At 39.3% G+C, this 12,661-nt stretch overlaps 1 protein-coding gene and 1 non-coding gene across 4 annotated transcripts in view; both read right to left on the reverse strand.

The window, feature by feature from the left end:
- ZCCHC8 (zinc finger CCHC-type containing 8) overlaps nt 1-12,661 on the reverse strand; it is a 33,077-nt gene that overhangs the window by 18,784 nt on the left and 1,632 nt on the right. The window contains exons 2-5 of one of the 3 annotated variants that reach the window (XM_041728979.1): nt 11,924-11,966; nt 6,602-6,676; nt 4,919-5,024; nt 3,347-3,424 (exon numbers count right to left, since the gene is read on the reverse strand). In XM_041728979.1, coding sequence (XP_041584913.1) covers nt 3,347-3,424; nt 4,919-5,024; nt 6,602-6,676; nt 11,924-11,966 — 302 coding nt within the window. Of the gene's footprint in view, nt 1-3,346; nt 3,425-4,918; nt 5,025-6,601; nt 6,677-11,923; nt 11,967-12,661 lie in introns of those variants that run through there. The other 2 variants (XM_041728980.1, XM_041728981.1) reach the window with 2 other exon arrangements.
- Nucleotides 6,027-6,159, reverse strand: LOC121475890. The gene has a single exon (XR_005983839.1). It is a non-coding gene; the product is annotated as a small nucleolar RNA SNORA9 (small nucleolar RNA).

The raw sequence follows: 12,661 nt of genomic DNA on the forward strand, positions 1-12,661 counted from the left end.
ATCATCTATATCCAATCCGTACTATTTTCCCAATTGTCCCCAAAATGCCTTTTTTTTTTTCTAAGCCAGGATTTAAGGTTCATGTGCTGCATTCAGATGTTATGTTCTTTTAGTCTCGGGATGCCTGGGTGGTTCAGCGGTTGAGCATCTGCCTTCGGCTCAGGATGTGATCCCAGAATTCCGGGATCGAGTCCCACATCGGGCTCCCTGCATGGAGCCTGCTTCTCCCTATGTCTCTGCCTCTCTCTGTGTCTCTCATGAATAAATAAATAAAATCTTTTTTTTTTAAGATTTTATTTATTTATTATTCATGAGAGAGAGAGAGAGGCACAGACACAGGCAGGAGAAGTAGGCTCCATGCAGGGAGCCCGATGTGGGACTCGATCCTGGGTCTCCAGGATCACGCCCTGGGCCGAAGGCAGCGCTAAACCACTAAGCCACCAGGGCTGCCCAATAAATAAAATCTTTAAAAAAATAAGTCATTTTATTAGTCTCTTTTAATCTGGAATAGTCCTCCAGTTCTTTTTTCTTTGATCCCTGCCAATCCCTCTTGAACATCTATCTCCAGGAAGGCTTCCGTTCCTTTATGGTGTTACGTTCCCCAGTGACCCCCACATGGCCACATTCACTGGATAGCTCAGTCTTCGTCTCAACCTGTGAGCAACAATCGACACAGGGAAACCTCCTCAGAGAAACCTCTAGGTTTCTAGGACACATGCTCCAGTTTTCTTCCTACCCTGCTGACTAGTCCTCCTCAACTCTCCATCTTCTGTGAGACTTGGCCTCAGTCATCCTCTCTAACCTGCACTCTCGAAGTGGTTGCCCAGGCCCATGGTACGAAGGACTATTACATGCTGACAACCCCCAGACATCCAGTTCTGCCTCCTAAACTCCAGTCTTGTATATTCAAGTGTCAATTGACAGCTCTCCTGGACACGTAAGAGGCATCTCAAACTCACCTACCTAAAATAGCACTGGGATTCCCATTCCCTTCCAAACCCGCTCCTCCTGCCAGTTTCCCATCACAGAAAAGGTGAGGACATTCTTCCAGCTGCTCAGATCAAAAACCTGAGTCATTCTGACTTCTGTTTCGCTTTCGCTTCTATACATCCAATTCATCAACACATTTGATCAGTTCTACTTTCAAGGTATACCCAGTTCTAACCACTTCTCACCTCCGCCACTGGCTCTTTAGACTGACTAACCTGCCATGTTCTCTCACCTGAGATCAATCTATTAACTTTCTAACTGGCTTCCAGCTTCCACATGTAAACCAGATACAGACTATCTTCCACAGAGAAGCCAGTTCTTCTAAAAATTCAAGTTGTATCATGTCACATTTGTACTTAAAATCCTCCAGTGGCTTGTCATCTCACTCAGAGTAAAACCCAAAGCCCTCACTATGACTTATGAGGTAACATAAAGATTTAAGTATGTTCTATGGGCGCCGGGGTGGCTCAGCTGGTTAAGCATCTGCCTTCAGCTTGGGTCCTGAGATCCAGCCTCACATCTGGCTCCCTGCTCAGTGGAGGGCCTGCTTCTCCCTCTTCCACTGCCTCTCTCCGCCTGCTTGTACTCTCTCTCAAATAAATAAATAAAATCTTTAAAAATATATAAATAAATAAATCTATCTTATGTTCCAGGGTCAGAAGGCCTGGCTTTGTCGCTTACTAGCTAAGGGACCAATGGCAAGTTACTTAGCTTTCCATGTCTGTTTCCTCATATGTAAAATGAGAATAATAATAGTACCTTCATGAGCAGTGTCTGTAAAGAGATTAGAAAAGTACTTGATACATAGTGAGCAACCTCTAAGTGTCTGCTTCTGCCCCAGGGGTTTCCACTTACTTTTTCTACAGCCTGGAGTACTCTTCATTCAAACTACACTATAGCTCACTCCCTCAATTTATTCAGGTCTCAGCTCAGAGAGGCTGTCACCATCTACTCACTCTACAAACCAAATGCCCACAGCTACCCTCTAACTCCTTATGCTGATCTAGTTTTTTCAGAACACTGCTTTCCCTCATTAGGATGTAATTTAATGACAGCAGAGACTTAGCCCTTCTTTTTCATTGCTGTGTCCCTGGAATCCAAAAGGGATAATAATAATAATAATAATAATAATAATATAAATATTTATTCTTTATTAAAAGACTAAATCATACATAAAATTATCCCTTTCCAGGAAGGTGTCACCCTAAATCCCAGAACCCTGGAGTTAGATGGGACATGAAAAGTTATGTAGTTCAAATTTTTTCTTTAGGGATGCCTGGGTGGCTCAGCAGTTGAGCATCTGCCTTTGGCCCAGGGTTGATCCTGGAGCTCGGGATGGAGTCCCACATTGGGCTCCCTGCATGGAGCCTGCTTCTCCCTCTGCCTCTCTCACTCTCTTTGTCTCTCATGAATAAATAAGTAAAATCTTTAAAAAAAATTTTTTTTTTTAAAGTGCCTGAGTTTTTACAGTGACATGGAATTTGCTGGGTTTTTTTGTTTTTGTTTTTTTAATGAGACCTACTCCACTTCATTTTCACATCTCTGACAGAAATTTGCACTAAAATTTGAGTTGCAATGTGCCTGTTTGTAGTTTATCCAGTCACTGGTCCTGGTTCTGCCACCTGGCACTACAGTGATCTAAAATGACACCTTTTGCAAACAACAGACTTTATTACATTTGCAGAGATGTGATATCCCCTGTCAATCTCTTCAGCAATGCTGGGGGCTCTTCATCACCCCAGCAGCCCCATGTCTTCAAGACTGTGGCCTATCAATGGGGCACAATACTCCCTAAACATAAAAACTAGTCTGCCTTCAACAGAATCTAGGATTACATCATCTTCCTTAAAAAACCTCTAAGTTGCAAAATCACAGCACTCCATTGCACTGACAGTGAAATTCCGCCTAGGTGCAGAAAGGCCTAAATGTAGGCTTATCTCTGTTATGCTGCTTCTATTTTTCACCCACCATTTGAGCTTGTCAACATTTTTATCTATCTGCCATCTGTTATATTAGTTACTTATCCATCCCCTCTCAGCTTCAGCCATCTGTAAGTGCACCATGCACACATTCTAGATCATCATCCACATTCACGAACATCAACAAAATAAGGTTTGTCAGGACAAAAATAAAGTGCTCCAAAGTATGTCTATTGCATATGCAATAGGTATTAAAAAGCAAACTATACTATTTAGAGCCTGAAGTCTATACCACTGTTTATAACAAATTTCATGAAAGGATGGTGATCATTTGATGACATATGGCTATACCATCTAATCATTTCAATGCCACCCAAATGACACAGGATAGGAAATGTGTTAACTACAGAATTCAAAACTAAAATGTCCAAACTTACACTGAAAGCTTCCTTGTTGTTTTCAATGGCACAGGATTCTTCTACTTTATGGTCCTCTTCTAGCATAACACTAGATGGCTAGTGCAAAGAAAAACACATTACAAAAGGTAACCAATTTTTAACAACTTCAAATCTCAAATATTAGAAATTTAAATACACTCCTTTATCTTCTAATATATACCACTAAAGTATATAAAGTTTTTAATTCATCATTGTCATAGGGTAAATTTAGAGGCTAAAAATGTTTATGAAATAAATTTCACAAGCAGGAAAATTTAAAAATTATAAGACACAAAAGACAGCACCTTCTGAAGCATTAGCATACATTATGCTTTCATGTTATTGAATATTAATTCATTTATTAAATTTAATGAATTAAATATTTAAACTCTCAATGCTTAAATTGGCAGAATTTATCTTGAAATCAGATAACCAGAAAGATAAAAAAAAATATGTGATTCTACATTACTGGTCAATATGGATAATATAACTCTCATAGAACTCACACCACTATAAAATTCTAAAGTGCTCCTTTAATAAAAAATTAGGTAATATTCAGTGTGGTTATTATTAAATGCATTCTGTTTCTTGAATCTTTAAAAATTGTATATGATACATGAAAACTAAAGGTGGTGAAAATGTAATCAGAACACTGTTCCCGAACCTGAGGATAAACAGCTAACAATCCTTATTTGAAGGACTCTACTTACCTTAATTTTGAATTAAAAAAAAACAAAAAAACAAAAAAACAAAAAAATCAAAGCCCGAAATCATAATTCTGATTTTTTTTTAAATATAAATTCAGGGCAGCCCGGGTGGCTCAGTGGTTTAGCGCCGCCTTCAGCCCAGGGTGTGATCCTGGAGACCCGGGATCGAGTCCCAAATCGGGCTTCCTATATGGTGCCTGCTTCTCCCTCTGCCTGTGTCTCTGCCTCTCTCTGTTTCTCATGAATAAATAAAATCTTAAATAAATAAATAAATAAATAAATAAATAAATAAATATTAAATTCATGCTCTAATAGTCACATAGTAAAATTTCTGAGATTTCTTTGGACATGCTACCGTTTTTTTCCCAACAAATAGAAGGGGAAAAAAGAATGGCATGGGAACCTATTGGTTTTTAGAGAAAAAGAATTCATCTTTTATAAACTCCAAAAATAGATTTTTTTTTCTGGCTTAAAATTAATGTTTTGCCCCAAACCATGTATCCAAGTGAGGAAATGGGGAAAAAAAACTAATTTTGAGTGAAGCCAGGTCTGAATACAACTCCCCTGAGGAAAGGAGCCACACAGTGCAAAAGAAGCCCCTGTGGTGGCATTGGTCAGATCAGTGAAGGAAGCTGAACTGAAGGATGGGAAGAGAATAAACAATGTTAACAACCTTGTTATTTTTAAGTTATAGTTGACATACATTATATTAGGTTCAGGTGTAGGACATAATGGTTTCCATTTTATCATTTTCATTTTGATACAAGAGGATCCCTATGGTCTAACAATTGGCAGTGAAAAGCATAACCTAAAAAAAAAAAAAAGCATAACCTATCAATCTTAAAGTCTCTTAAGTTTGAAATACCTGGGGCAAAAGATTAAAGGAAGTCTTTTCCACATCATTTTTCTGCTGTTCCTCAAATCTTTTTACTAAATTTGATACAAATTCCTCTATTTCTTGATGATATTGCCTGCATGAGAGGACACAACAGTCAGAACCCAGAGTAAATACTGAAACAACTGCAGTCTTACACATTATTAGAAGATGTCAGGAGTAAATTCTGTTATTCTGTTCTTCAGTCATTTATCTAATCACTGACTATAACACTCAGGAACATATTTCTTAAGAAAAAGCACACATTGTTGCTGAGTGAATAAAATGACTATAACCTCACTCAGTGTTTGGCATGTAACAGTGGCAAACATTTGCGCTGAGAATAGATAGATTTTATTTATAAATTTTACACACTTGAATTTTGAATACATAATCCATGTAAAACACAGTTCAAAATCCAAAAAAGTAAAAGGATTATGTAATGAAAAGCTTCCTTCCTGGCTGTGTTCTAGCCACCTATCTCTGCAATGCAAAGACAACCAACACAGATTCTTCCCTACCTTCCTCCCAGATACTCCCTATGCACATATAAGAAAACACCTATATAAATGTTAAGCTGGGGGAAAAAAATGTAATAGAAACACAATGTGAAGTAGCAAAACTACTGAGGTCCACCTACTCCAGCTTTCCAGGTCAAGAACTGCCTTCATCACATATTTGTTAATACTCGTTCAGGAGGTGCCAAAGGAGAGACCAGGTTAGGCTGCAGTGGGGCAGCCAACTTGCTCTTCACCAGACTTGATCTTTCAGGTCCCTTTAGCTCTGACATTCTAAGATTTCTGCAAGCAAAATGGTAGATATATGGTGCAGAAATGAGATTGCCATGAGCTACAAGGAGATGCTGATTCAAATCCGATGGTGACAGCAGTGCTAGTGCCCAGTACCTTGCTACTGCCACACTCACTATCCAGCATCCCCACACCTCAGAGCCTCGGGTTCCACCTGGGCTGAGATAAAGTAAGTAATGGGCCTGCCACACAGCTAACACTCTCTCTATATATATGGTTCCCATAACCTTCTTTACCTTGCCTAGCACCTAAGATAACAATAGATTCAGTGAGCCAGCAGAAGGGCAACCAATTGTCTGAAATGTCTAGGACCGTGTTCTGAGGAAGAGATAGGGCACAGCCTCAAACCATTTCAGGACATTCTAGCAAGCACTGCAGGAACGCACAGTCACCCTAGACCCAAGCATGCTGGAAGGCTTGCAAAGGTCTAAGTCTCACACTCACAAACATAAAATCATGTGGCTAAGTTTTAAAGAGAGCCAACAGGGTAAAAGTTCCTAATTTGGGGGGAAAATCCATTAGCATTACTTACTGCTGTGGTGGCAGTTGTCATGTTTATTAGAGGCTATTACAGGTGCTCATTTAGCTGGCTATCTAAGAAATAGTTATTATTAGTATCCTGTTTCCCATTAAGGAAACTGATACACAGACAGGGTTGTGACCTGCCCAGATTCACCATATGTAGAAAGTAGGGGCTCAGTTTCAAATTCAGGTTTACAGATGCTAATGTCCTTAGTCTTAATCATGATTCCCTAAATTTTAAATAAAGATGGAATTAAATACAAATGAAAACAGTACACTTATAGAAGACATTGTTTCATAAACATATTAACTCATCATATGTAGAAAAGGGAAAATTACTTACTTTGAAATAACATTGTTCATAAATAGAATCTGTAATAAAGGTCCATCTAACTTAGTATTGTTCACCAATATTCCACTAAAACAGAAGTTAAAACATATTCTTAGAAGATATTAAAGCTCATAAACGTATAAACACATAACTTTTTAAAGTATTAAGTACCAAAGACTACAGAATATTTTACAAATAAGATCAAGAACCACCAAGAACTCTTGTTTTCTCAAGAAAAATCTGTTTCAGGGACATCTGAGTGGCTCAGTGGTTGAGTGTTTGCCTTCAGCTAGGGTCCCCTGATTCTGGGGTCCTGGGATTGAGTCCCGCATCCGGCTCCCTATGGGGAGCCTGCTTCTCCCTCTGCCTACATCTCTGCCTCTCTCATGAATAAATAAAATCTTAAAAAAAATATATCTAAGTTTTCACAAAATTTTACCTATTTTAATGGTTTTACATAAACCTCTATGTAAAACCCTCTACCCCTTACATATTTTAAAAAATATTTCACATAAAATTTAAAACCACAGTTAATCTTTCAGTTTTCAAACAAAAAAAAAATTCCTTATCTAATGGCTAGTTCCTTTACAGACTATGGGAAGGGAGGGTCTGGATAAACTAGCAGATTACAAGAATATATTTCTAAAAAAATCAGAATGAATTTAGCTTAGGAATATATAGGAAAATGAAACAGTTTATAAATATATGGACAGCCTCTTAGAGCAGAGCACCTTCCAATATTCCAAATCCCAGATTCTAAAGCAGAGATATAAAAAGTATACTGTTCTTAGATTTGATTTTCAAATACTGGGGGGAAAAGTAGAATGTGGCCCCAAGACCTGCACAATATCCCAGTGGTAACCTGGACCAGCTGAGTCTCAGATTCCTCCTCTTCCCACCTGCCTCCTAGTCCTTTACCTACACAGCATGTGAAATAAATCAGTCTAAATTTGGAATTGCTTGCATCAAGAAACAAAATTAAATAATATGGAGAAGTTCAGAAGCTTATTTGAATTTGCACAAACTTCTCTTTTTAAAAATACATAATGTCTTGAAGTGCCTGGGTGTCTTAGTGGGTTTAGCATCTGAGGCTGCTTGATTTCGATGTCATGAGATTGGCCCCTTGCTGAGCTCCATGCTCCCAGCAGAGTCTGCCTGAGTTCCCTCCCTCCATCTTCTCTTTCTAAAATGAATAAATCTTAAAAAAAAAAAAAAAGACTTTTTTGGGGGGCACCTAAGGTGGCAGAACTGGTTAAGTGACCAACCCTTGGTTTTGGCTCAGGTCATGATCTCAGGGTTCTGGGAATCAAGCCCAGGGAAAGAATCAGCACTGAGGCACTCAGTGCAGGATAGGCTTAAGACTTTCTCTGCCCCTCCCCCTGCTCTCCTGTGCACTCACATGAGAGCCCTTGTGCTCTAAAATTAAAAAACAAAACAAAACAAAACAAAACAAAAAAACCCATGATGTTTTAAAAAACCAAATGCAATTATTGTATGGTCCTTTTTTTTTTTCTTAAGATTTTTATTTATTTATTCATGAGAGACCCAGAGAGAGAGAGAGAGAGAGAGGCAGAGGAAGAAGCAGGCTCCACGCAAGGAGCCCGACGTGGGACTCGATCCCAGGATCCTGGGATCACGACCTGAGCCAAAGGCAGGTGCTAAACCACTGAGCCAGGGATCCCTGGGTGGCGCAGCGGTTTGGCGCCTGCCTTTGGCCCAGGGCGCGATCCTGGAGACCCGGGATCGAATCCCACATCGGGCTCCCGGTGCATGGAGCCTGCTTCTCCCTCCGCCTGTGTCTCTGCCTCTCTCTCTCTCTCTCTCTCTCTCTCTCTCTCTCTCTCTGTGACTATCATAAATAAATAAAAAATTAAAAAAAAAATAAAATAAACCACTGAGCCACCCAGGGATCCCCAGTTGTATGGTACTCGACTAGAGTCCAATTCGAGCGACCAGCTATAAAGACATTCAGTTGGGGAAATCTGAATATGGACTGAGGTGGGAATGTTATTTAAAAAATCATGGGATCCCTGGGTGGCGCAGAGGTTTGGCGCCTGCCTTTGGCCCAGGGCGCGATCCTGGAGACCCGGGATCGAATCCCACATCGGGCTCCCGGTGCATGGAGCCTGCTTCTCCCTCTGCCTGTGTCTCTGCCTCTCTCTCTCTCTCTCTCTGTGACTATCATAAATAAATTTTAAAAAAAAAATTAAAAAAAAAAAATCATACCAGGGACACCTGTGTGGTTCAATGGTTGAGCATCTGCCTTCGGCCCAGGGCCTGATCCTGGAGCCCCGGATCAAGTCCCACGTCAAGCTCCCTGCATGGAGCCTGCTTCTCCCTCTGCCTCTCTCTCTATGTCTTTCATGAATAAATAAATTAAATCTTTAAAAAACAAAACAAAACAGGGCAGCCCCAGGGTGGCTTGGCAGTTTAGCGCTGCCTTCAGCCCAGGGCCTGATCCTGGAGACCTGGGAACGAGTCCCACGTCCGGCTCCCTGCATGGAGCCTGCTTCTCCCTCTGCCTGTGTCTCTGCCTCTCTCTCTCTCTCTGTGTGTCTCTCATGAATAGATAAATAAAATATTAAAAAAAAGAAATCTGTAAAACAAACAAACAAACAAACAAACAAAACAAAACCAGTGGGCAGCCCAGGTGGCTCAACGGTTTAGCGCCACCTTCAGCCCAGGGTGTGATCCTGGAGACCCAGGATCGAGTCCCGCGTCAGGTTTCCTGCATGGAGCCCGTTTCTCCCTCTGCCTGTGTCTCTGCCTCTCTCTCTCTCTCTCTTTGTGTCTCTCTCATGAATAAATAAATCAAATCTTAAAAAAAAAATCATACCAGATACTGTGATGGTGGTGGTGTGATTATGCATGACAAAGTCTTGTTTTAAAAAGTTACATGCTGAAATATTTAAGATAAAATGTGTATGTGGGATGAAAATGAAATATGGCCAAACATTAACTGTCAAATATAGTAATGAAAAAACCTGGTATTAATTGTAATATTTATTTTCCAGACATTTGCAACTTTTTTTTTTAAGATTTATTTATTCATAGAGACAGAGAGAGAGAGAGAGAGAGAGAGAAGCAGAGACAGAGGCAGAGGGAGAGGGAGAAGCAGGCTCTATAAAGGGAGCCTGATGCTGGACTCTATCCCGGGAGACCAGGATCATGTCCTGGGCCAAAGGCAGGTGCTAAACCACTGAGCCACCCAGGGATCCCCACAACTTTTCATAATATAAAGTTAAAAATGCTTATTGCACAAAAAAGGGAGAAACTCCTGATCATAACAGTTCTAAAAATAAGGATTAAACCAAAAGGCTTGTGGTACAAATTTTACCTAAATAATTTTATTTCTTCTTGTTTTTAAGTTTCCTGTAGAATGTTTTATCAGTTTGACAAGAGCACTAATTCTAAAAAGAAAATTTTTTTCTTTTTCTTTTTTAGAAAATTTTAATTTATTCCTTTTTTAGGACACTAATGCTTGCCTGGGGTATTGGCAAAGCCCACAATGCTATCATTTAAATGGGTGATTATAACCCCTTTATAAATGAATATTTGTTTAAATTATCAACTCAATTAGAAAGTCTGCTTATCAGGCGCCTGGGTGGCTCAGTGTTGAGCATCTATCTGCCTTTGGCTCAGGGCATGATCCTGGGGTCCTGGGATGGAGTCCCACAGGGGGCTCCCCATGGGGAGCCTGCTTCTCCCTCTGCCTATGTCTCTGCCTCTCTCTCTGTGTCTCTCATGAATAAATAAAATCTTTTTTAAAAAAGTGTTTATTTTTAAATATTTTAAAAATTATTATTTTTGAGGAATCCCAGTTCTATTCAATATATTTAATATCTAACCATAAACAAGTTTAAATCCACTAAGTATGCTCACACTGAGAAGTGAGGTAAGGCATACAGAGGCTTCCAAAATACATCTGAATTCTGAAATTTTAAACTTTTAGTCATCAATGTAGCTGGTTACTTCAGCTGGTTCCAAAGACAAAAAACTCCATGTGACATTGGATCATGGGCCCCCAAAATTCTGAAAGCCTGACAATACTATTCCATATAATAAGGTTGTCCTTTGACAAATATTTTAGATTCATATTATGGGAAATGAGCATTTACTCCTTTTTAAATTTTTTTTGTTCTAAAATTTTAAAAAAGATTTTATTTACTTATTCATGAGAGACACAGAGAGCAGAGGCAGAGACATAGGCAGAGGGAGAAGCAGACTCCATGCAGGGAGCCCGATGTGGAACTTCATCCTGGGGCCGAGGGATCACGCCCTGAGCCAAAGGCAGACGCTCAAATGCTGAGCCACCTAGGTGTCCTATACTCTTAAAGTCAGATGTCTGAATGCAAACCGACTCATTGTACTTTCTTCAAAAGCAGGGGATCCCTGGGTGGCTCGGTGGTTTAGTGCCTGCCTTTGGGGCAGGGCGTGATCCTGGAGACCCCAGATTGAGTCCCACATCGGGCTCCCTGCATGGAGTCTGCTTCTCCCTCTGCCTGTGTCTCTGCCTCTCTCTCTCATGAATAAATAAATAAAATCTTAAAAAAAAAAAAAAAAAAACCACAAAAGCAGTCATTTCTCTTTTCCTAAAATGAAATCTTGTATCATTTCTATTTAGGAAAACATCTTAACCGTGTAAATAAATCTTCACCTAGTGTAATACTATAATATTAATCCTAGAATAACTCCAATATTTGTGGAGTAAGAACGGCTAGGTTGTCAACTTGCCTGTTCTGAATATTAAGTCAAAATTTTCTGGATATGTTTCACAAATATTTTTAGCCAGTAAGTCAGTTTAAAAGTTACTCAGGTATACAACATAATGATTCAATATTTGTATATGTTGTGAAATGATCAGTGCAATAAAACTAGTTAACATCTACCCCGCAAATAAACCAATAAATTAATTTAAAATTTAATGCAGGGACACCTGGGTGGCTCAGTGGTTTAGAGCCTCCCTTCAGCCCAGGGCACAATCCTGGAGTCCGGGGGTCGAGTCCCACATTGGGCTCCCTGCATGGAGCCTGCTTCTCCCTCTGTCTGTGTCTCTGCCTCTCTCTCTCTCTCTTTCTCCCTGTCTCTCATAAATAAATAAATAAAATCTTTTTAAAAAATTAAAAATTTAATACAATTTTAATTGTATTCAAATAAATTTAAAAATTCATATTTTACCTCCAGAAATTAAAAGTAAAGGATCATGACTGATTTTTTCAGAGTACACTGAACAAATAAAAACAATACAAAAATCCTAAATACTTTTTACAAAGAAATTGTAGCTACATATTCAATATTAATAAAGGACAACGATGTAAGTGCAATATCTCATACCTTGGTCGAGTCAGAATGTTCAATTTTCTTTTAAGTTGTTGATGTTATTACTTGTTAAGGAATATAAGCCCTCATTAAACAGAATCACAAATATCATAAAACTCAACTACTCACTCCTACTTTACGTGTCAGAATGTTAAAAGACCTGCAAATATTTTGAGGATGATACACTTAACGGAGCTCCTATTTTGTTGTAGAACTAGGCATTTAAGCCTAAAAATTAAAATAGTTTTCTCATCTCTTCTAACTTAGATATTCTAAGGCAGGGTCATGTAGTTCAAAAGTGACTAACCAAACCAAAAATGTTATTCAGAGAGTGACACCCCATCAAAATTTAAACAGCAATTCATTTTAAGAAAAAGCAGCATGGGACGCCAGGGTGGCTCAGTTGGCTAAGCATCCCACTCTTGATTTAGGCTCAGGTCAGGAGCCTGCTTAAGATTCTCCATCTGCCTCTACACCCCCGCCACTTGTGCATGCACTCTCTCTCTAAAAAATAAAATAAAATAAAATAAAATAAAATAAAATAAATAAAATAATAAAATAAAATAAAATAAAATAAAATAAAATAAAATAAAATAAAATAAAATAAAATAAAATAAAAAATAATAATAATAAGAGCAGGGGATCCCTGGGTGGCGCAGCGGTTTAGCGCCTGCCTTTGGCCCAGGGCGCGATCCTGGAGACCCAGGATCGAGTCCCACGTCGGGCTCCCGGTGCATGGAGCCTGCTTCTCCC

Source organism: Vulpes lagopus, chromosome 14, assembly GCF_018345385.1.
Source record: "Vulpes lagopus strain Blue_001 chromosome 14, ASM1834538v1, whole genome shotgun sequence".
NCBI lineage: Eukaryota > Metazoa > Chordata > Mammalia > Carnivora > Canidae > Vulpes > Vulpes lagopus.